The sequence below is a fragment of the Rattus rattus genome, chromosome 1 (assembly GCF_011064425.1).
Source record: "Rattus rattus isolate New Zealand chromosome 1, Rrattus_CSIRO_v1, whole genome shotgun sequence".
NCBI classification, from domain to species: domain Eukaryota; kingdom Metazoa; phylum Chordata; class Mammalia; order Rodentia; family Muridae; genus Rattus; species Rattus rattus.
The window spans coordinates 144,688,971-144,713,153 of NC_046154.1; the positions used below are offsets into that span (position 1 = coordinate 144,688,971).

The 24,183-nt window shown below is 41.8% G+C and overlaps 1 protein-coding gene, 1 long non-coding RNA gene and 1 other non-coding gene across 4 annotated transcripts in view; 1 reads left to right on the plus strand and 2 right to left on the minus strand.

Annotated features, from left to right (window-relative positions):
* The window catches only part of Mcmdc2 (minichromosome maintenance domain containing 2), a 33,887-nt gene extending 20,057 nt beyond the window's left edge, over positions 1 to 13,830 (plus strand). Inside the window, exons 10-14 of the mRNA XM_032906600.1 lie at positions 4,236 to 4,402; positions 5,328 to 5,507; positions 7,011 to 7,153; positions 11,330 to 11,439; positions 13,642 to 13,830. Of these exons, the coding sequence (XP_032762491.1) occupies positions 4,236 to 4,402; positions 5,328 to 5,507; positions 7,011 to 7,153; positions 11,330 to 11,439; positions 13,642 to 13,808 (767 nt within the window). The 3' untranslated portion in view covers positions 13,809 to 13,830. The remainder of the gene's footprint in view (positions 1 to 4,235; positions 4,403 to 5,327; positions 5,508 to 7,010; positions 7,154 to 11,329; positions 11,440 to 13,641) is intronic.
* A 980-nt stretch (positions 13,831 to 14,810) lies between these two features.
* On the minus strand, positions 14,811 to 16,956 carry LOC116903863. Of its 2 annotated transcripts, none has more exons than XR_004388307.1 (4): positions 16,773 to 16,956; positions 15,632 to 15,740; positions 15,371 to 15,435; positions 14,811 to 15,201 (listed from the first exon to the last, which is right to left on the minus strand). It is a non-coding gene; the product is annotated as an uncharacterized LOC116903863 (long non-coding RNA). The 2 variants fall into 2 exon arrangements; XR_004388306.1 differs by having other exon boundaries at positions 16,848 to 16,952.
* Positions 15,501 to 15,585, minus strand: LOC116890486. The gene has a single exon (XR_004386673.1). It is a non-coding gene; the product is annotated as a small nucleolar RNA SNORD87 (small nucleolar RNA).
* Positions 16,957 to 24,183: the final 7,227 nt, after the last annotated feature.

The window sequence follows — 24,183 nt, forward strand, 5'->3', positions numbered from 1 at the left end:
TACTTCACAGCAAACAGTGACGAAGACAAAGTGCATTTATAGTCTTGTACATCCATCACTGTGAACACTTCAGGATTGTTTGACTACTCCTGTTGTAGAAGTTACTTAATCCCAATGGACTTGGGATTTCTCCCATCTTAAATCATTTAGTTTCCAGATAAAACACTCAGCCTTTACATTTACCATAAGCCTTAAGCAGCATGAGAGCTAGGTAGATAGATACCTAACGTCTATGCTGTTAGAGTCCTTTCCTATAGATAACCCTGAATTCTCTCTTACTATCTACTGTTTCATCTGGGCTGTTTCTGAACTCCAATTGGCCAGCCTTCAGGGCCACTTTTTTTTATGGCTTTCCTATCCCATGGTGGCTTCCCCTTCTCCTCTTGAACCTTCTTCTCCCTCCTGATCCCTCTCTGATCCCCAAGCCTGCAAAACCTAAACTCCACCTATGTCTCTTCTGCCCAGCTGTTGGCTTCTTTATTTACTAATCAGAAAGAACTTGGGGCCAATGTATACATGCAGACTCTCTCCTCTTTGGGACAACCAGGTCTTGGGGGCCTGCACTTAGCATTACAATTGATAACAAAAGACCAAACCTCAACACACTCCAAATATAAACTTGTAGGGGGAGGTGCTGTTTCCCTAATTGGTTCTTGACTTGGTCAATAAAGAAGGTGGAGGCCAATTGCTGGGGAAAGGATAAAAATGGGACATCCGGGTCTCAGGAGGAAGAAGGAACATGGGAAAGGGCTTTTCGGTCAGGTTTTGGAACGAGAAGAAAGCAGCAGTCGTGTAAGTTCTTGGGGAAATTAGAACCGGTGGCCTCCGCCACCAGCGGTTAATCAAGGAGGTCGCCAAAGGCTGGCTGATATAGACTAGCTAGGGTCAGGACAGGAGATTCTGCGATCAGCTATTGAGCTGACAAGTTTTAAATTAATAAACCTGTCTGAATGTTTTCTTCCACGGAGCAAAGGTGGGCAGAGATAGAGGTCAAGAGGGGGGTCTGGTGGAGTGTGGACGGCAGCTCCAGGCTTTCCAGGTGGGGGGTTGGTTGAGATTGATCCTGAGCTAAGCCAGGAAAGGCAGTAGCTGCCTGCTGGTGGAGCTAAACTGGGAGGAAAGGACAAATCAGAAGTGGGACCGGCTGCAGCTGATCTCGGAGCTAAGCCTGGAGAGGGCCCCCAGACTCAGGCAAAGAAGGAAGCATGTTTTTATATTTACACGCAACATAAACTCTATACCCATTAAATGCTAATTCCCTATTCCTCCCTGACATTAGTTCCTGGTAATATTTTATTCCTTTTTCTGTCTTTATGAATTTGTCTATGAATAGAATTCATTCATTTGAATGCTGACAAATATTCTATTACACTGACAGATACCTTGTTTCCACATCTTGCTAATAGGGAATAATCTTCTATGAGTGTTTGCTTTTTAATGCTGTGAAAAACACCATGACCAAGGCAAATTATGAAAGAAATAATTTAATTTGGGGCTTATGGTCCCAGAGGTTTATGACCATCAATGGCAGGGAGCATGGCAGCAGACGGGCATGGTACTGGAGCAGTAGCTGAGAGCTCACATCTGATCCACAAGCACCAGGAGGAGAGGCTAACTGGGAATGGTGTGGGCTTTTGAAACCTTAAAGCTTGCCATTGGTGAATCGCCTTCTCCAACATGGTCATACCCCTTAATCGTTCTCAAACAGTTCTGCCAACTTGGGACCGAGTATTCAAACACCTGAGCCTATGGGGACCATTCTCACTCAAGACACCACACTACTAGTGTACAAAGACTTATTTGAGTCCTAGACTTCGCTCCTTTGAGTATATCTAATAGTGGAACTGCAGGACCACTTTTTGTTTGACCACTGAACTGTTTCAGGAGAGGACACCAACTGTAATGCATAAGGGGTATGGTTTTTCTACATTGCTCCTATCACATCTTACTTGTGATGTTCTCAGAAAACAAAGTATAGGGGCTGGAACAATGGCTCCAGAGTTAAGAACACCGGCTGCTCTTCCAGAAGACCCGAGTTCAGTTACCAGCACCCACATGGCAACTCACAACTGTCCGTAACTTCAGTTCCAGGATATCTGACACTCACACCAATGCACATAAAGTAAAGTAAACGTATTAAAAAAAGAGAAAAAGTATAAATATAAGCTTACATATAATACATTTAAAGGTAAAGTTGTGCATACTAGTACTTTTTTTTTTTTGGGTTCTTTTTTTCGGAGCTGGGGACCGAACCCAAGGCCTTGCCCTTCCTAGGCAAGCGCTCTACCACTGAGCTAAATCCCCAACCCCTAGTACTTTTAATAGAAGTATTTTTCCAGCATTTTTTTTTCTTTTCTTTTTTTTCGGAGCTGGGGACCGAATTTCCTGCATTTTTAACAGCATACTAGATTTTTTATTTCCATTGGGCTCCACTAAGTAGTCCTGCCTAAAGAATTGACAAGAAAAACTATTGAGAATGTGGAACCTGTGAACTCTTGTGTATTGTGAGAGGGAGTAGCAATAGTGCAGTCACTGTGAAAACTGCTTGGGCTGTCTCCATGAGGTTAAGGATTTACAGTCCAGGGAAAGGAAAGTGTAATTCGATAGTTAATCATCACTCTACACCTTGATGGGCTGAGACACATGTAAGAGATTAATAAAGCACACTTCTGAGTATGTCTGGAAGTCATTCCAGAGAGAATACATTAAGGAAGATCCACCCTGCATGGAGGGGGCACCTTTACTGGAGGTAAAGAGCAGAACATTTCTCCATTTCTTTACCTCCGTGGTGATGTGAGCTGCTCTGCTCCCCACTGTGATGGACTAAACCTTTACTACCACAGTCTGAGGAACCTTCTCCGGAAGTCGTTATATAAGGCAGTTTTTCATAGTGACAGAAGTCTAACCTGTGAATACAAAACACTGTTACATGAATCAAAAGCTCAGTCTGAATCCACTTAGGAGCAGACTCCTAAGAATAAGTGTATCAGTAGACTGAAGGGAAAATAAGCACGTGAGGACAGTCCTTTCTGTTTGTGTGGGGTTTAGGTGGGTGGCGGCTTAGACTGCTTTGGTTTTGAACATGCTGAATTGAAATACCTTCTTCCTCAGTCTTTGTCCTCTCACATTCCCTCATGAATGGACTGCTTTCTATCACTTTTTTTTTAAAGCACATAAGGGGCATTCCTGAGTGGGGGACGTGGCTCAGTTGATAGTGTGTGCCTAGTGTGCACAAAGGCCTGGGGTCTATTCCATGACCACATGCACCATGCACGGTGGTACAAACTACAATCCCTGGGGTCTATTCCATGACCACATGCACCATGCACGGTGGTACAAACTACAATCCCTGGGGTCTATTCCATGACCACATGCACCATGCACGGTGGTACAAACTATAATCCCTGGGGTCTATTCCATGACCACATGCACCATGCACGGTGGTACAAACTATAATCCCTGGGGTCTATTCCATGACCACATGCACCATGCACGGTGCTACAAACTACAATCCCTGGGGTCTATTCCATGACCACATGCACCATGCACGGTGCTACAAACTACAATCCCTGGGGTCTATTCCATGACCACATGCACCATGCACGGTGCTACAAACTACAATCCCTGGGGTCTATTCCATGACCACATGCACCATGCACGGTGGTACAAACTACAATCCCTGGGGTCTATTCCATGACCACATGCACCATGCACGGTGGTACAAACTACAATCCCTGGGGTCTATTCCATGACCACATGCACCATGCACGGTGGTACAAACTATAATCCCAGCACTTGGGAGGAGCAGGAGGGAGGGGCAGAAAGTTCAGATTACCCTCAGCTGCTATATGGTGAGTTTGAAGCCAGCCTGGTTAGTAAAAACCCAGGCTTTGTGAGTGTACTAGTCCTCTGCCTGCTCCACTCAGATGTCCACCCACAGCTCCGGCTGTGCTCTGGACCGGCGGTCCTCAGACAGCACAGACACAGACATTCAGGTATCTGTCTTACCTCGGTCTTCTTATTGTAGTTGCTCTGACTTTAGGAGAACCTTGTAAAACAATCAAATTTATTTGTCTTCACTCTCTGATTTAGTAGAATTTCATATGATATTTGTTATTAATTTGTAGACTTATAAGATATCTACTAGAATAACAAGATCTTGACAGATTGGCAATAAAAGCTGTTGTGATGTATAGCATCTACGTCCTTAACATGGATCACGTCTTGTGATGCAGCTTTGGAGAGCAGAAGCGTCACAGTGTTCATCCCAGGAAAGAAGTTTGGGGACGATTTCGATCAGCAAATGACTTTTCCCATTCAATGCAGTTTTTGGTCTTTTGTTGATATGGATTCATCTTCAAGGAGAAATGTACAGAAAGCCAGTACTCTGATTGGTCAGATGGTAAGGGCTCTGACTATTTTACTGCTAGAACATTGTTTAGGAGGCCCCCTGTAATCCTAGTGCTTCAGACATGGAAGGATTAGAATTCAAGGTTGTTCTCGGCTATGCTGTGAGTTTGAGGCCATCCTGGGCTACATGAAACCCTGTCTCAAAAAAAAAAAAAGCTTTCTCAGAGAACTGTTAGTCTGTTCTCACACTCCTCTCCACTTCCAGCCTCTTCCTTCTTATGCCTTCCTCACTCGTTAGGTAAGGCTTCACCATGTAACCAAGGCGGTGGTGTAGCTCATATAGAGCCCAGACTGGCCTCCAACGGGCCAGCATGCCGAGTGCTATACCCAGTAACACCTTATATGTTTTTGCATTGGTGTGTTCAGGCTTTACTGAATAATGATCCAGTTGTTGATGTTATGCAAATTGTCTAGTAAATAGAAATTTCTGTTTGAAAGTTAAGAAGTCCTGTGTGTCTGTGTTCTCAAGGTCGATGTGGATGTCTTCCTCAATTGCAGCCCACCTTGGTCTCTAAGACAATCCCTCTCTGAAACTCACTAATTTAGCTAGACTGTCTAGCCAGCAAGCTCAAGGGATCTTTCTGTCCCCACCTCCCCACCACTGAGGTTACAGGCACCTGTTGTGGCACCAAGCCTTTCTGTTTGGGCTCTGGAAGACAGAATCCAGCCTCCTCCTCATACTTTACCGACTGACGCATCTCCTGAGTCCTAGAAGGCTTTAGTAAATAATACATAATAAATACTCAATAAGAACTTTCTTAAAAAGTTGCTTTCCACAAGTTTGACATTTCTTCCCAGAAATTACTTTAAACTGTAGTTAATATTGAAATAATCACTAGATAGTTAAATAATATAGTGATCAATTTGTATTTAACTATTTCCAATTAGCTGTTCCCCTGCCTTTGTGTTTGACACAGGATTGCAGTTTGATTCCAGCCAACCTTGCAGAGGCGTTTGGATTGCTGGTTAACTGCAAGGAGTCTTCTCCGTGCCACCCACTTCTCCCTACCGTGCAACACACTTTAAAGAAAGCGGTGGATCCTGAGGGGCCGCCTTATTTAGCTTCTAAACAGTTTACAACTGAAGATTTTGAGAAGGTAAAGTTAGACAAAATGCTTACTCAGGATGTCTACTTGTTCCTTAATTATTTATTATCTTTATATTTATTTATGTGGTGTGTATGTGCACACATGCATGCATGTATTTTGCATGTATGTGGGCCCAAGTGTATACCATAAAAAAACCTTGTAGAAGGCAGTTCCCTCCTTCTGTGGCTTATGGGGACCAAACTCAGGCTGTCAGGCTTGGTAACAAACATCTTCACTCACTGAGTCACCTCACCAGCCCATTGCTTAATTTAATAGAGTTTATGTTGGCATTCTTTTCTTCTTCTAGAATTATCTAGTTGATTTTTTTGTTTGTTTTTATTTTGGGGGGGTTGTTTGAGACAAGGTTTCATGTAGCTCAGGCTGGCTTGGAACTCACTATGGTAGTCAAGGATAACCTTGATCCTTCTACTTCTTAGAGGTGCTAACATTACAGGCATTTGCTACCATGCTCAGTTCCTATTCTGTTACACAAGATTGCTTACAGATTTCTCATATTTTAAGTACATTGTATAGAAAAAACAACAGCTATGTAAGAAAACTTTTAAAAAAGATTTATTTATTATATATAAGTACACTGTAGCTGTCTTCAGACACACCAGAAGAGGGCATGGGATCCCATTGCAAATGGTTCTGAGCCACCATGTGGTTGCTGGAAATTGAACTCAGGATCTCTGGAAAAGCAATCAGTGCTCTTAACCACTGAGTCATCTCTCCAGCCCATAGGGAAATTTTCATATCCAAATGTTAAGTTTATTATTTCTGTTATTACCTAAATACCCATAGCTTTAAAAAGATCAATATATTAAAAAAGACTATTTGTATAGAAAATGAAGCTATGCCATGTGAGTTTAGTTTTCACATTTTATGACTTCAATTTTCTTTACACTAGTCTGTTATTTGAGATAAAAACAAGACACATAAAACATTTAGGGCAACTTAATGCTTAGTATTGCTGTTCCTAAATATTTATGGAATTCAGAAATCTTTAAGGAAGAGATAAGAATTTAGTTGGGCATTAAAAAAATATGCCAGGTGGTGGTGGTGGTGCACACCTTTAATCCCAGCACTGGGGAGGCAGAGACAGGCTGATCTCTGTGAATTCAAGGACAGCCTGTTCTACAGAGCATGTTCCAGGACAACTAGGACTACATAGGAAACCCTGTCTTGAAAAACCAAAGACAGAGAGAAGTGAGCTTCTGGGAGATGTGAGAGTTTCCCCCGTTGAAGCACAAAATCAGCCGTAGTTCAGTTCTGGTGCACAGCACACTTGTGCACAGTGAGAGAGGCTACTCTGGCAAACTCTCATACTTGTTACAAGCAGAGGCAATGACTTAAAAGGCTCAGTGACTTGGAAATGACCCAGGTATTTACTTAAGTTTGATGTAAAAAATATGGAAACTTTTAAAAATCAGATGCCAGCACACTTTGGAATTATAATGACTCCATAATAAAATTAAATCTCCTAAAATTTTTTTTTTATTTTTAACATAGCTACTGGCGTTTGCAAAGAATTTGAATGTGGAATTCAGTTTGGAGGCAGAAAGAATGATTCATGGCTATTATCTAGCGAGTCGCAGAATCAGAACAGATTCTATACATGGATCAAAGCTGTCAGCAAATGCATTAAAATATTTGTAGGTATTCAACTCAGGACTATAAGGTCAAAATTGAGTTTAATTAACTTGTTCTTAATATTTGTTTTAAATTTTGTTTAAAATTGTTTAAATTTTGTTTAAATTGTTTAAAATTTTTAATTTTGTTTTAAATTTTGTTTAAAATTGTTTAAATTTTGTTTGATTTATAGTTGGTTGGTTGATTATTTACTTTATTTCAGAAAAGTTTGAGGTGACTTAATGACCCCTTTGTTATATATTTAAGTTATTCAGACCACTAAGAATTCTTTTCCCTAAATTATTTTTATCAGATCTTCCGTATGAGACAGGCCTTAGAAAAGTACACAGATTTTAATGCAAATGATTGCTTTTTAAGGTGGCTGTTTGGGTTCCAAGTATGTTGTAGTTGGGCCTAAAGAAACTTTCCTATTAAGTAATTTATTTAATCTTCATTGTGCATACACTGTGTTTAGATCCAATCCACCTCCATTCCCTCCCTTTGAACTCCTCTACTCTTCCTCCCAATAGAGATACTGCATTGATCCTTGAATTTCTTTTCACTTATGTATATAGTATAGTGTCAAGAATTGAACACAAGACTTTTGTGTGCAAGGCAAGCACTCTACCAGTAAGACATATTCCCAGCCCTATTCCTTATACTTCAAAACGCATTAATAAATGCATTGTTATTCTTTTGAGAAATAAATAATGAATAGTTCATGTTATAAAAGAAATTATGGACATCACAGAATCTAAAATGATTAATGCATCTTCCTAACACTGTGTATTCCTGCCCATGTCCCCAGAGGTAATCACACTGTTAACAATTTTAATGTTACATCCAGAAATTATCAACTCAGATATCAGCACAGGTTGAAGATGCAGCTCGGTTCATAGAGTATTTGCTGAGCATGCACAAGTTTGTCAGTTCAATCCCCAGTCTTACATAAGTGGGTGGGGGCAGCAGGTGGGGGTGGTGCACACTGATGCTCAGGAGGCAGAGCAGGCCAAGGTCTGAGTTCCCGGCCAGCCTGGTCTACAGAGTGAGTTCCAGGACAGCCAGGGCTACAGAGTGAGTTCCAGGACAGCCAGGGCTACAGAGAGAAACCTGGTCTCAAAACAAAGAGATTAGAGGCAGGAGTATCAGAAGTTCAAGATCATCATGACTCAGAGTAAGCTTAAGATTAGCCAGCCTGTGCCTGATCGCAAATAAAAAGTAACACCAAATAGGTATCATCATATTTACATATACATTGTTTCATGTGTGTGTGTGTTGGGGGAGGGGGTACCCAGGCATGTAGGAGCCAGGGATCTGCCTCAGCTGTCACTCCTGATAAACCAACCACCTTGCTTTTGAGACAGGGTCTTTCCCTGGCCTGTAGCTCACCGAGGAGACTAAGGTGCCTGGCCAGGGATCCCCTGGGACCTGCCTGTCTCTGAGTCCCGCTGTTTGGGATTAAGTCATATACCACCAGACTCAGCTTTTCACACTGTTCTGGGAATCGAACACGGGTTTTTGTGTTTGTACAGCAAGCACTTTATCCACTGCCCTATCTCCCTAGATATATAAACGTGTATATACATTTGTGTGTATATGTTGGCTTTTGCAAGTATATGTGTACATATCTGTGGAAGTATAAATATGCATATGTGTGAGGGGCAAGAAGCCGATAGTTGCTATCAGGTGACTTCTTCAATGACTCTCCATCTTATCTGAACTTGGAGCTCACTTACTGGACTAGACTGGCTGCTGAGCAACCCCAGGGATACTCCTTTCTGCCTTCTTTAGCACCGGCACTGCAGGCTCTCACAGCTGTACCCCACTTTTTCATGTGGGTGCCGGGGACTGAGCTTAGGTCCTGGTGCTTGTGAAACAAGCCCTTTACCAATTCTTACTGGACCATCTTTTAAGTGATATGTGTATATATATGTATGACATTTATTAGTTATATATACAGTGTTTTGCCTTCATGTATGCCATGTGGTTGTTGGGACCTGAACTGAGGACCTCTCTGTAAAAGCAGTCAGTGCTCTTAACCTCTGAGGCATGTCTCTAGCTTTGAATGTTATATTTATTTAAGTCAGTATGTTAAACATATACATAAGCAAACAAATATATTTTATATTGATAATATTCTGTTTTCCCAAATGGAATTATACACACAGAGCAGAGAATTATCTACTTTAATAGCCATATCACAGTGTCACTGTGTTGTGTTATGTGATATTATGGTATGGCTCTGTCATAGTTTATAGTCCCTCACTTACAGCCATTTGATATAGTAAAATATAATCTCAAATTCTTAAGATAATGAGTAAAAAATTCGATAAACAAATAAGTGTGTAGAAAGCTCCTAGTATGGGTCTACAGGGATATATATGTTGAAATACTTTCCTCAAGTATATGATTAAATAAAACTGAAAATGGAGAAGACAAGCCAGGGTAAAAATCAACTCCTTAATGAAAATTTCTAAGTACTACTCAGAGTTATGTAATAAAGTCAAGTCATATTTATAATACTCAGACAAAACTACACTGCATCAGATTTGAAAGTTCCACTATCTCAGGTTGCATTTCGTCTGTGGTAAGATACTCTGTACTTTAATTTTAATGTAACTCTACCTTTGTATCTTACATGGACAATCCTGAGAGTGGATATGGGTTTATGGATGAGCCAGGAAAAGAACACTTACTACAGCCTAATTCTCCTCTACAGAATATTCATTCCTCTCTCCTATTATGAAGGTTCCACACATATTTTTCAAGATTCTTTTTAGGGCTACAATAATCAAATATGTTACATTGAGAGACGTTCACAGAGTTGAATTATGATCTTGACCTAGCAAAAGGTTAATAGAATAAATGTAAAGTCTCCAACAAGGTTCCCAAGCTTCCTGGTACAAGTGTGGCTTGTGGGAAGAGAGTGGCGCCACCTAATGAGAAAGGTGTGAGATTTCATTCTGTTCATGATTAATGTGAACAAACATGTAAAGTGATTTATCATTTTGAGATTTAGGTTGTATTAATAGAACATGTATTAACAGCAAGGAAATGAGAACTCCTATCTCCACTCTGACAGTGAAATGAAACACCCAGCACTTTAGAACTTTATTCTAAAGGTTGACCAAATCAGGTCATAAGGAAAATAGCTAGACTATTAAGGAAAGGAAAGTTATGTTTCACCATATATGGTGGTACGCACCTCAAATCCCAGCATTCAGAAGGCAGAGGTAGGTGGATGTCTGTGAGTTCACTGCCAACCTGGTAGCAAGTTTATGTCTCATGACATTGTGTATGTGCATGTGTGTGTAGCTTAGGCTGGAATCCAGGGCCTTAAATCTTTGAGCCGCACCACTAGTCCTCCTGCCATTACAGATACTAGGAATATTTACATTGGAAAAAATAAGCCTTGAGCCAACTGTGAAAATAACATTTGAAGAGGTGTCACATTTTGACCTCAGTCCCCGCAGATAGAACAAGACCAGTGGGTGGAAACTTACAGGGACAGTAATTTCAGCCCAGATTTTAAACTTTGTAGGTAGAGTTTATCTCACTCAGTATCCTATCCTCCCTTTATACACGTATACACACACAGACAAATTATTGCCAAAGTCAGTCAGTCAGTCAAGTCTACAGACTCAATTTCAGTTCCCTGAATGTCAAGTGTCCAACAGTCACTTAAGAACCTCACACCTGCCTGATGAAAGCTGAAAGCTACCTCAGGTAAAAAAGTTTCCATGTTTAAAGAGATGAGTAGTGAGTGGTAGTGTGTGTTCAAAGGGGATGAGGTAATGAGTTCAGGATGCTGTGGACAGAATTCCCTTATGTATCAAGAAATTTGAATTGCAAGGTTCCATGAGGACTTTAGACAGATGAGTGGACAGAGGAACCAAGGATCTATCTCTATGTATCTTATATGTCCGTAAGAGATGTTCAGTCAGGCTTGTTTCACCTTCTGTGTATTTAATGGAGCAGAACTTGGAGCAGGGGATGTGGAGTGCTAAGTATTAGCCCCTCCCCTTTTTGTAAGTCAGGGTTTCTGCTTCTTCTGACAATTTATTTAAGATTGTGGGAAAGAAATAGCTTAAAAGAAAAAAAATAGCATGAGATCTTTTAACGTGTAGCTCATGTCATATCTTGGTTTGTCTTGTTTAAATATGTATAACAACATTTTTACTACCCTGTTTTTCTTTAAGAGTTTCTTTATCTGAAGCTCATGCTCGGCTGAACTTAAGGAATAAAGTGCTCAGAGAAGATGTACTAATTGCAGCCTTATTGTTCGAAATATCTCTCACATTGAAATATGGTAATGCACTAAATTAGTAATGCTCCTAAATCTCTTAGCTTATTAAATTATTACTTTTTAAATACTTCAAAATAATTAATCTTTATTGTTATTAGATATGTCTTATTTGAATTTGAACATTTACTGTTTGTTCAAGGCCATGTAGCCCAGGCTGGTTGTGAAGTCGATAAGCACTGGGATCTCAGGGATGTGCGACTGTGCTGGTGGCAGTGTCATCTGTTAATGAACACCTACTTATGCAGGATTTCTATTTGGAGCATTTGTGAAACAGCCTCAGCACAGGGCCCAGGCTCACCCTTGACTTGCTGTCAAGCCTCAACCTCCCAAGTACCTATTCTTTGGAAAAGCAGCAAGGGTTCTTGACACTGAGCTGTTCATTCAACTCCAAGCCAAGGATTCAGGATTCTAAGGGGCTTGTAAATTATCATATACAGATTTGTGGGTGTCCTTTCTAAAGGAGACAAGACTGTAAATTTTATGAAATAGATTGTAGAGATAAATGATTACTAGATTGTCATCCTGAACTGGTTTAAAAACTGGTTCCAACAAATACTAAACAGTATGTTATTTGTCCCTTTTTACTTAAGGCTGTTATCAAATTTGACACATTATTTTATATAAATATATTGCTTGCCCCACACCCATGTGCTCACACTGCTTCCCCCATAATTGTGAAGAGCAGAGTGAGATAAAATAGAAGGCAAGCAAAGAAAAACAACAGAAAACAAGCAAGCGCAAATAAATGTAAGGGAAAAGAACAAAGAACGTAATGGAGAGGAGTTAAAACATCAAGGGTTTCCTTAAAAAGGGAAAGATTTCCCATTTGTGAATCAAGTCAAAGCAAACTTTAAAAAGTCAGATTAAAAAAAAAAAAAGGCTGGGGTTGGGGGATTTAGCTCAGTGGTAGAGCGCTTGCCTAGGAAGCAAAGGCCCTGGGTTCGGGTCCCCAGCTCGAAAAAAAAAGAACTAAAAAAAAAAAAAAAAAAAAGGCTAAAAATATTGAATCTTATTTTTAAGAGCAGATAAAGTAAAAATACGGTAGAAAGGGAAACAAGTTTTATATGTATATATTTATATAAAAGTATATATATATATATATCATAAATTGCTAATAATGGAAAAGTCCATACAATATTAGATAGAGAAACAAAAACCTCATAAGATATTGTTCAAAGTGTACACAGAAAGGGAGAAACAAAGGACAAAACACAGTATGTGGGTCAGCTGAACAACAGAAAGTGCTCTGAAGAATTACAGTAAGGTTTACAAACTAGGAGTAAAGGGAGTCCTGTAGGGGTTGTTCACCCTGAAGGGTGAGAGCACATACACTGGGCACTGTGGTGAGCATAGGTGCTTTATCCAGGGTGAATGAATCATTGCTGATCAAGCTATAAACACACACACACAGAATAATCTGAATCTTACAGAGCTTTAAACTGGAAATATAAAAATTAGGACAGAGATGGCATTTTAAGTCAAATGGATGAAACTACCTAAAATATAATTACATAACTGTCTTTGAAAAATTCCAGTGTTTAGAAATAGGTCAGAAAAAAATTATGAAATTTCAAAACTAGGATATAGGAAGAAAGGTAGGGTGTTCCAGAAGCCAAGAAAGGGTTTCCAAAGTGAGTGGACACAGGACACAGGCTATGGAGGTTACACTTGCATCTAAGCCAGAGGTCTGTAGTGCCCATGATCGGAGCCGCTTGGAGCTAGAGTAGAAATGAGGATTAGACAAGTGTGGTTATGGAAACAGCCCATAGACAACTGAGTGTTGAGGACGGTTTTCCTCAAATGTAATACTAAAGCACTCCTGATAGACAAAGTCATCAACACGTATGTGGCACAGCTTTGTAGTGGAGAGCAGCCTGGTCCTGAGTGTGGGGAGGGTGGTCAGAGGTGAGGATCCCATAATACAGAGCGCATAAGGGATAGGCCTGAGAGAGGGACCTAGAACCTGGTTGGGTGACAAAGATAATCTTATATTTAAAATATACTTAAATCAGCTACATGTGATAATTCCCACCTTTAGCCACAGCACTGAGGCAGAGGCAAGCCAGCCAGGATGACTCCAAATGAAGGGCTACCAAAATAAAACTTAAATGATGAAACCCAATATCCAGGAGTTACTTTTACCTTATTTTGTTGAAATGTACTCCATTTTTAATGTCTTGTTCACACTGTATTTTGTTCATTTAGGGGCCACCGCGTTTTGTGTTGCTCCCAACGCACTATTTCCATTTGAGCTGTATGATGAGGACTACTTAGAGCAGAGAGATCTCTACCTGACTCAGTGCCAACAGCAGCTCCAACACTTCATTGCCACATGTGGACCCGGGACAGCTGTCCTTTCTAGTGACGAATAAGCAAGTTAGACTTACTTCCCAGGCCTCCGCAAGCCTTTGTAAATGGGAGAGTGGTTTTGGTGTAAGGGTTCAGATGTATCATCTCAGTTATTTGACAGAATGCCACTGAGGGTATGAAATGTGGCCCCCTTCATTATTACAAATATGCAAATAACCCAACATCCAAAACCAACAGAAACCTTATATTTAAATGTTACCAAGGAGCTTCACACCAGAAACTTCCTGGTCACCCATATATATACATACACACACACAGTACAGTGTGAAAAAGATTCTGTCCATCCCACCCATCAGGTAGCAATGCTTTACCTACATACATAACCAGATTAAGCTTGTTAAAATTTACCAGTGATGAGTTCATATCACTGCAACTTAATGACCCAAATATCTGTGAGGCCTTTGACATGTGCATTATGGGTGTTACTTTATAAGGCCAGATGTGGGAATCCTCTATATCCCTCCGGCTACATACAATGAAAGTGACTGGGGGGATGTAGTCTTTTTGTCAGGAGGTGGTACTCCAGGGTCACACAGCTCTTGGTACTTTTAGGTACCTGCTCTCAACAGCAAGTTAATGATATAGTACACACAAATTAAGACCTGTTTTGTCCTTTTTCGTGATGTGGCTAAATCTAGGTCTCTATGGCTAAAGAACAAAACAATTCTTAAAGAACAAAAACAGCCACCACAACTGGCAAGTCTAACATTAGGAATTCCTATCAGGGAATCAAATCCAGAGTTCTGTGCCAGCTAAGTAACCACTTCCCCACCCCTTGCAAGCCCCAAGTCATTAGCATGTTGCTCAATTTTTAAGCTAAATAGCTTAAACTTAGGGATTCTAGTGGTTAAAGACTTTGCCAAGTCTTCACCGGAGGAAAGCCAGTTTTAGAGTTCTCAAGTGGTCCTCAACTGATGATCTAGTCACTTTCTTCCCCATGGTGTATTGGTGGACGCTGTACAGGCCATCAGGATTGTTTGTGTTGACAAAAAGTAAATGAAGTCTGCAGCTCATGAAGGATGAGGTTTATTTTACTATGAGAATGGCGTTTTAAAGACATGCATTTTAAAGAAACTAATGCTCATAGCAATTAAAATCAATTGTTTATTTCTACATAACATTGATACCAAATTAAATACTAATTTTCACCATTTGCTTCCGTTCATGTTTTTTTTTAAATATTTTATTTATTATATATGAGTACACTGTAGCTGTCTTCAGACACACCAGAAGGCATCAGATCTCATTACAGACGGTTGTGAGCCACTATGTGGTTGCTGGGATTTGAACTCAGGAAGAGCAGTCGGTGCTCAACCACTGAGCCATGTCTCCAGGCCCCCCCTTCACGGTTTCTTGACCAAGTCTTCATTTTACATTCCAAACTGTGTGCTGGACCTTCCAAAAAGAAAAGGACAGTCAGAAGCCAAAAAAAAAAATCACTTTTCTTCCAGCTCAGAACTAGGCCCAGGTGTTCACACTAATGTTCTTCAAAAGGAATTGGCTCTAGCCTCAGTGTTATCAAATACTAGTCAATCAACGGACATGACTGACAGAACAAACTTACCCAAAACAACGAGGATTAAACATCACAGCTCCCGAAGTTGGACGTTCACTGCAGCTACCTACATGCTGGGGAGAACAGTCACCATTTAATAATGACACCACATGTTAGTCATCTGCACCATCTATACATTGCTGGCAGCTCAGTCTTAAGATTCTCTCTTCAAAGAAACCCTCAGCTGGGTAAACGGCAAAAACATAAGTCATCATTGTGCCAGCTATTAAGGCCTCATATTAATCAAACCACAAAGAAAAAGATGTGTACCTTGTTATTGGTAACCGTAGTTCTGGCAGCTTGTTCCAATCACTTTCCAGGACAAGTTTTTGGAAAACATTTGCTCAAGCACCCTCAAAAGAGACAGGTTTTGTTGCACCTAAAAATTAAAAATTTGATCGTGAACTCTCAACTTAGCTCCATGTTTTAGTACCTTGCCTGAGTGTGCACTGGCTACTTTTCTGACAACTTGACAGAAGCTAGTCACTGGTGTAGGGAGCTACAACTGTGAAAATGCCTGCTTAAGATAAGGCTGTAGGCAAACCTGTAAGGTATTTTCATAATCAGTGACTGGGGTAAGGGGGGTGACCCCTTGTGGGTGGAGGTCCTGAGTTCTACATCATTATTCCACGGCCTCTGCTTCTGCTCACTTCAGGTTCCTGCAAGGCTTGAGTTCCTGTCCCCTCACCCATCTATCACAGACAGAAAGAGCTTTTAGCCCCTCACTGTGGCAGTACAGACTTAGAGGATTCAACCAAGCCTTTGCTCATCTTGGGGCTTACAGTGAAAAGCTTAAGAGGCTACATATGCAGGCCATCACCTGCACATTAAAACCGCAAACGGCAGGGCCTGAATCACAAGTCATGTCCTACAGAACTCCAAGAGAAGTAATGACTGAACCAATTACTGGAAACGTCTTATGGCTTTCAACTGGTGTGCTCTCTTGCATGCGTATGCTTCAGAACTTAACACTACCACCTTCTTTTAGCCAACATCCCCACCCCGTGTGGCTTTCAAAAATTTTACTCTCTTTTAGATCGTACTTACAGGGGTGATCCAGGAATAAAAGCGTTTTAAAGTGCCGCCAAACATTAACCTTTGACGGTCTTAATAGCTAAGAAACAGTATTCTCCGCCTCTGTAAAATTTCCTATGGAAAAATTGATAATCCACTTAGGAAGCCTGAAACAGGCCGCACGGTGGCTTTTCTTGGGAACACAAAGGGACTCCCGCCACTGTGCACGCACGGCTGAAAACTGCTACCAAAGCGGCCGCTCCTCCCTGCACTTTGAAGCGTCCTAGGGGGCAGGCCTTATAACTAAGAGCTCGGCTAAGATTTGGAGACTATTTCAAAGCACGAGCGCGCGGGAAGGCGACCCGCCGCTCACAGCAGGCCATGGGGCCTACAGTACCTGGCTAGGGACCGGCGCCGCCAACAAGGAGCCCCACTCCGCACCCAAGGGGTAGGTAGACCGCGGGATTCGCACCTGGAAGAGCCCGAGGACACGCCGGGTTCCGCGGCCCACGGCCTCCGCTCTCCACCACGTAGCTGAACATGCTTACGCTCCACCGCGCTGCCCGGAAAGGAAGTGGCCCAGCGTGTGCAAGCCTAAGGTGGTCGTGTAGGCTCCGCCTCTTCCGGCCAGCCCTCTTCCGAGTGCCCGCCTTCACACCCCCTCTTCCTGCTCTGTGTTTATATTGGAGCGGAGGAAGCAGGTTGTGGGGATTAGAATACTTCAGCTAGAGCTTTAGAGCTTTTTTCTTTCTTTAAAGAACTTAAAAAAAAAAAAAAGACATTTCTGTTGCTCTCTTCAGACGCAGCAGAAGAGGGCATCAGATCCCATTACAGATGTTTGTAAGCCAGCATGTAGTTGCTGGAATTTGAACTCAGGACCTCTGGAAGAGCAGTCAGTGCTCTTAACCACTGCGAGCCATCTCTCCAGCCCCAGCTAGAGCTTTTTAATTGACTTTGCAAGTGATTAATAATGCCTTAAAATAGGACCAGTCCTGGGCCTTATGTTTGCTCGGTCTTCTACATCCTCACCTACTTTTTTTTTCCATCCTCACCTACTTAAGTGTTTAAAAAACGTTGATATTCGCAACTCCACTTAATTTGTTTAAGCTTTATTTTATTTTGTATGTATGGGTATTTAGCCTGTACACAAGCCATGATGTGTGCATCATCTGCGAACCTGGAACTGACAGAGTTAAGCAGAAAGTGTCAGATCCCCAGGAACTGAAGTTACATGATAGACAGTTATTAGCCAACTTAGTGTGCGGGTGCTGGGAATCTCACCCTGGAGCCTCTGGATGGACAGTCAGTGTTTTGTTTTTTTAAGATTTATTTATTTTATGTACAGCATTCTGCCTGCATATGTGACTGCAGGCCGGAAGAAGGTACCAGATCTCATTACAGATGGTTGTGAGCCACCATGTGATTGCTGGGAATTGAACTCATGACCTCTGGAAGAGCAGTCAGTGCTCTTAACCGCTGAGCCATCGCCAGCCGACAGCAGCTCCATTAAAGTTAGGGTTCTGGAGTCAGCAAGCACACATGCTCACAGAGAGGGAGATAAAAATGAGTTGTCAGAAAAAAAGGAGAAGGCTGTTAACGACTTTGATTTCTAGTAGTAATAGAAATTTTCTTAGTCATAAAGTAGTCACCAACTGAGTTACTACTGTTGAACCTGACAGTTAGGATGAGCACAGGCGAGTTGGGGAGGGAAGGGGCTTATTTGGTTTAGCATTCTACATCACTGTTCATCACTATGGAAGTCAAAACAGGAACTGGAGCAGTGCAGGAGGCAATGCAGAGCCAGGACGGGGTGCAGCTTACTCAATGGCTTATCCTATGCCTTCTCTGCTTGCTTCCCCGGTCCCCTGGCCAGGGGTATCCTGACCGACAAAGAGCTGCCTTCTCTCTCGGCCTCAAACTAACTGTTCTAACCTCCTGGCTCCTTCTATGCCTCCCTCATCAATCACTAATTAAGAAAATGCCCGATAGGCTTGCATACAGCCGGATCTCATGTTCGCAGTTCAAGTGAGGGGCCCTCCTCTTAGACCACTATAGCCTGTGTCAAATTGACATCAAACCACTTACCAAAGTTACCTGCACGATATTTGATTGTACTGTGAACACCAAGACTGTGTTATTTGGGTTTTTTGTTTTTTGTTTTTATAGAAATGGGTTCTAGTTGTGGTGTGGCTCAGCCTTAGCACATACCTTTATGCCCTCTGGCTGGAGTACAGACACACCCTTAGTACACACCTTGAGTCCCAAACAAGGAAAGTAAAATTTGTTTGTAGAAGGAAGCACTCATGTTTGAAAGTGATGTCTAATTGAGTGGTAGACAAAGTGAGGAATCAGAGACAGATTTAACATAATAGGATAAGCCCAACTCTCGTGAGAAGACAGAGGGAAGGAAAGCTACTTGAGGGGCAGGCAGAGAAAAGGAGCCCATTTTAGTGACACAGTTATACAGAGACAGGTTACAAAGAGAGAACAAGTTACAGAGAGAGAACAGGTGAAGACAGAATAAGCCAGAGAGTGAGGAAGAGCCAGGAAGAGTAGAACAGACAGCCAGAGTTAGTTGGAAGCCAAGCAGATTAAAAGAGCAAAGCCGAGAGAGAAGCTACATTGATTCAGTCAGCTTGGAGAGGAGTCTGACCCAGAACAGCTGGGTTGAACCAGCCAGCCAGAGTTCAGAAAGCATAGGAAGGGGTGAGCTTATTCAGCAGCAAGTCTCAGAGGCTGAAAACATTAAAGGCCCAGATCAGATTCTACAAAGGCTCGAAGCTTCAGGACTAGGTCTAGGTTAGAAGACACAGGCAGTAAGTCTCTGAGATGACAATTACTCCAGGCAAATCAAAGTCACTTCTACAGGGGTGCATTCATTTTGTGTATGCTCAGTTGGGGGCCAGAGAACAGCTATATGGACTTGATTCTGTCTTTCCACCTATCTATGTATTCTCAGGCTGGAACTCAGGCTCCCACAGCAAACTCCTCCATCTGCCAAGCATCTCACTGGCCTGGACTTTCATATTTTATCCATTTTATTTATCTTAATTTCTATTCTTGAGTCCTGGTTACAAAAAAACATTAGGCTTGGTGCCAGAAAAAGAAATGTTTATGACCTTGTCTGAAATATACACATGGAAAAGTAAAATCACCTCCAGCAGATTGGCTGTAGGTGTGTCTATGGGGAGTATTCTTGATTCCTGATGACGTGGGAGGGCTCAGCCTACTGTGGCTGGTGCCCCCTCTGGGCAGGAGGTCCTGGGTTATATAAGAAAGCAAAGTGGGCAAGCTGTGGGGAGCAGGCCAGTAAGTGACATTCATTTATGGTTTCTGCTTCATTTCCATCCTTGAATTCCTGCCTTGACTTCCTTCAATGATCAACTATGATGTAGAATTGTAAACCAAAACAAACCCTTTCTCCCTAAATTGGTTCTGATCATTGTTTTATACACAGCAACAGAGAAGCAAATTTGGACACCATAGAATCCCCACACCTGGGGACAAAGGAGGATGCCTGGACCTCAGTGGCGACCACAGCGGAACAGAAAACCAAGGTTGTAAACGGGATCCCGGTGACATTACAGCTGATTTTCTCAAAGTTACTGCCAACCACACCTAGAGAGGAATGTTGGCTGAAATGGACTGTCTCCCAAGATAATCTGTCGTGGTTGAGCAAACAACCATGGAGGGCCAGGCCAATGCAATCTTCATGTATTCGCCACTGTGGTGTCTGACCCTCACTATTTGAAACGGAGTTTTATCTCCCAAGGTCAGACTCTGGCCTCTTTCTGCTTTCTGTCTCTTTACTCTGTGCTCTGAAATCCAACAGCCAGTCTAGCTTAATCTGTGAGTTCCAGGCTCAATAATATTCTGTCTCAAAAAAATAAGGTGAAGAGGGATCTCCTTCTGGCCTCCACACACATGTATGCATGTGTACACGCAATACACGCAACTAAGAAGGTGGGGACCGAGTGAGGAAGGCGCCTGATATTGACCACCATCTGTATACAACTTCTGCATGTATACAGATACGTGCACGCACGCCCGGCCATTAGATCATAGACCCTACCCACCCAAAACAGTTCCCACCTCACACTTCCAGCCTCCCAACCCTTCAGCACCACCCGCCCAGCTCACCTCTTGCTCCTGAGCAGTGTAACTTTGAATTACAATTTTACTCTCTTTCCTGTGCCCTCTGCCTCTGCCTCCTACACTCCCTAGAACAGATCACATGGCGTGGAGCCCCCGAGCCCTCTAGACATTTGTAAGTGAAAAATGACCACTGTCATTCTTGAACTGAAGGACCTCTCATCAGGACCCCATTCTTCTCTCTCTGGTACTGATAATATGACCCTTCCAGTGAATATCTTCTAAAGGATAATTGTCTCAGAACCCTTCTACTAGACCTAAAAATCTTCTAAAAATCTAACCCTGCAAAAAAATGATACAGAACCTAACAGAGGAGTTTAGAGTCTTTGTCTTGGGCCCTCAAACACAAGCTGTTTCTTTTGTTCAGACCACTTGGTCCTAGATCATGTAAGAAAGAGAAGCAAGCATGAACGCATGGTCCTTTATCCTAGTTCCTATAGGACAGCCCCTAACGCACTAATATCTTTCCGTTGCCTACTCTTTACAGGTGCCTCTAGGGTTTTCCATATGTTTGTTTGTTTGTTTTGAGACAATCTCTCTCTGTAGCTCTGGCTATCCTGGAATTTGTTCTATAGACTAGACTGGCCTCAAAAACTCAGAGGTGAACTTGACACTGAGTGATGAGTGGTAGTGGAGTTATGTTTTCGTTATTTTTAGGTCCATCAGTGTTTTACCTGCATGTTTGTCCATGTGAGGGTGTCGGAAGTCTTGGCATTGGAGTTACAGACTTGTGTGAGCTGCCATGTGGATGCTGGGAATTGAACTTGGGTCTTCTGGAAGAGCAGCCAGTGCTCTTAATTGCTGAGCCATCTCTCTCTCTCCAACCACAAGAATTCCTTTTCAAAAATATATCTTTAATTAAAATATAATTACATCACTTTCTTTCCCTTTCTTCCCTCCAACTCAAGAATTCTTTATGTAGTTTACTTCCTTACAATATATGATTTGCAAATGTTTTCTTATAGTATTTCCCTTTTCATTCTCTTCAAGTCTCTTTGTATTATTAATAGATTTATTTTACTATTTACTTACATGTATGTGTCTGCACATGAGTACAGGTACCTACAAAGGCCAAAGGGGGCATATGGCACCTTGAGATGGAGTTTCTGTGTTAAAGTATCTTTTACTCACCTGATGTAATTGTCATCTCCAAGACTTCCTGCCTCTGTCTGCTAACCTCGGCCTAGTCCTTCGAGTGGCTAGCCTCCGTAACTCTAACCTAGACTTAGAATGTTTTCAGCCTCTGAGACCTACTGCTGAGTAAGCTGACCCTTTCAAGCTCTTTCTGAACTCTGGCTGGCTGGTCAAGTCAGCTATTGTGGCTCAAACTCCTCTCTCAGCTGACTGATTCTATCTGACTTCTCTTGGCTTCTCCTGAATTGTTCTTCTGTGAAACGATGAGAAAAGGAACTAATGAAACCCCTGACGTCAACAGTGTTGTAGTGTATATCTCACCTATGGATCGCTCTGATTTTTAACAAGGCTGCCAAAGACGTTCAGTGGGAGAACGGACAGATTTCCAACTAATGGTTCTGGGGAGACAGGTTGATGTACCTGAGTCCTTCCATTACTTACATCACGGATAAAAATTAACTCAAAGTACATCAAAAATCTTCTTAGAAATGTGTTACTTTTATACCATCAAAGTATGTGAACGGGAAAAGCTGTGTCTACAGATACTGACTGATTAGAACCCCAGTGCTCTGGAGAGACTGGAATGTTGCACATGCAGAGGCTAGTTCCTCTTGAACAGCTCTCTGTCTGAACTAACATCTTGTAAGTACTAGATAAAAACCCTTTTAGAATCTATTATCTTAGCAGACCACTGGCTTACACCAACTCAAAAGCTACGAATGTCATCAGATAGCATCCGAGGCCTATAAAAAATTCTCCCATTTTTCTCTACCTTCTGTTAATTCCACTAGGAAAGAATAAGTCCACTATCACAATTTTTTTAGCCAAATATGTAACAAGCTTTAGATACTAGCCAGACCATACCCGAGATTCCTGGGAAATGGCGCAGAATTACCTTAAGAAGTTTATAAAGTCAAACCCCACAAGACTACATACTTCCTGCCTTTGTCCAATTGGGGGCAAGCATACATCCTGACTTACTTCCTGGCTTCATTTTCTCCTGCCTGTGTGTGATCAAGCACATCCTGAGCAGTTGGGGCAACCAAGCTAGGATTGAAAACACGTGACTTGTTACCTTCCGCAACAGCTCCAGCACTCCAGGAAGCTATCTGTGCTTGGGCAAGTGGAGCTTACTGGTTAGACGTAGTTTTGTTTTATAGATCTCTCAAGCACAGTAAGTTCAACTTAAAACATAACTTTAGCCATCACACCTGGCCTCATGGACTGGATCCAGCATCCCCCAGCAGTGAGCAGATCTGTGGGAGGTTCTGGCCCCTACACTAATGAATTGAATCAATGCTGCCATCTGCAAACACACCTCAGGGGGAAAATGTCATGATTTGAATACAATAGAACTAAACAACAACTATCCATTTGATAATAGAACCAGAACTACTTTTAAAAGCTTAGTATTTCCCTGGGTGTAGTGGTGTATATTTTTTAATTAATTAATTTTATGTATATGAGTACACTGTCCTCAGACACACCAGAAGTGGGCAACGGATCCCATTACAGATGGTTGTGAGCCACCATGTGGTTGCTGGGATTTGAACTTGGGACCTCCAGAAGAGCAGTCAGTGCTCTTAACTTTTGAGCCATCTCTCCAGCCCTTTAATTCCAGCATTCTGGAGGCAGAGGCAGGAGGATCCCTGTGAGTTCGAGAATAGCCTGGTCTACACAGTGAGTTACAGAACTAAATACAGAGACCCTGTCTCAAAAAAAAGTTATTATTTCTAGAAATACATGTGGATATTATTTTTCTCCAGGTGGCCAGAATCTGAAATCGTTACTTCCACATGTAGCTCCCATTAGTAAATTAATCCCTTTAGCCATCAGTCCTTGCTTAAAGTAGAGAGTGACTTGAAGCCCTCCTAGGTGTTCTAACAGAACACTGGTGGGAACTGGTAGGAACTGGTGGTAATAACCACATCCTTGTGCTCTGGAGCGCAGTAGTAAGCATGTCAAAATAGAGTTAATGCAAGAGAAACACAAATGACCCTAGTCAGAAACGCATGACTTTCTTATATAAAAGCCTTTCGCCCTCCGGCAAGATTATTTTTAAACATAATATTGACATTGAGATAATCATAGCATTTATATATTTTGTCCAATTTAAAATTCCAAATCTGTGGAAAAATACATTAAATTGTCAGAAAATAGGGCATTGATCTGGATGAAATTTGATGCTTAAATACTTAGAGCACATGAACTTTACTGAGATAATTTTGTTGAAAATTACCTAAATTACTTATGATTTCTGTCTGGATCTCAAACAGCCATGTGGCTCAATTGTCAGTGTGAAACACTAGGATTTTCCTTCTCCATTCAACTTAACTTTCGAGTTAATAAGCTTTGAAAACAACTACTTAAATCCCATCACGAGAAATTCTCAACCTAAGAGGATGTTTTAAAATTGCTCCAACTGTTCAATGGGACTTGAAGGGAGGTCCCTAGGAGACTTTGGGACCGTTTTTGATGAACACTCGGGAGAACGTTGACCCTCTTCCTCTGCCCGTCCTCAT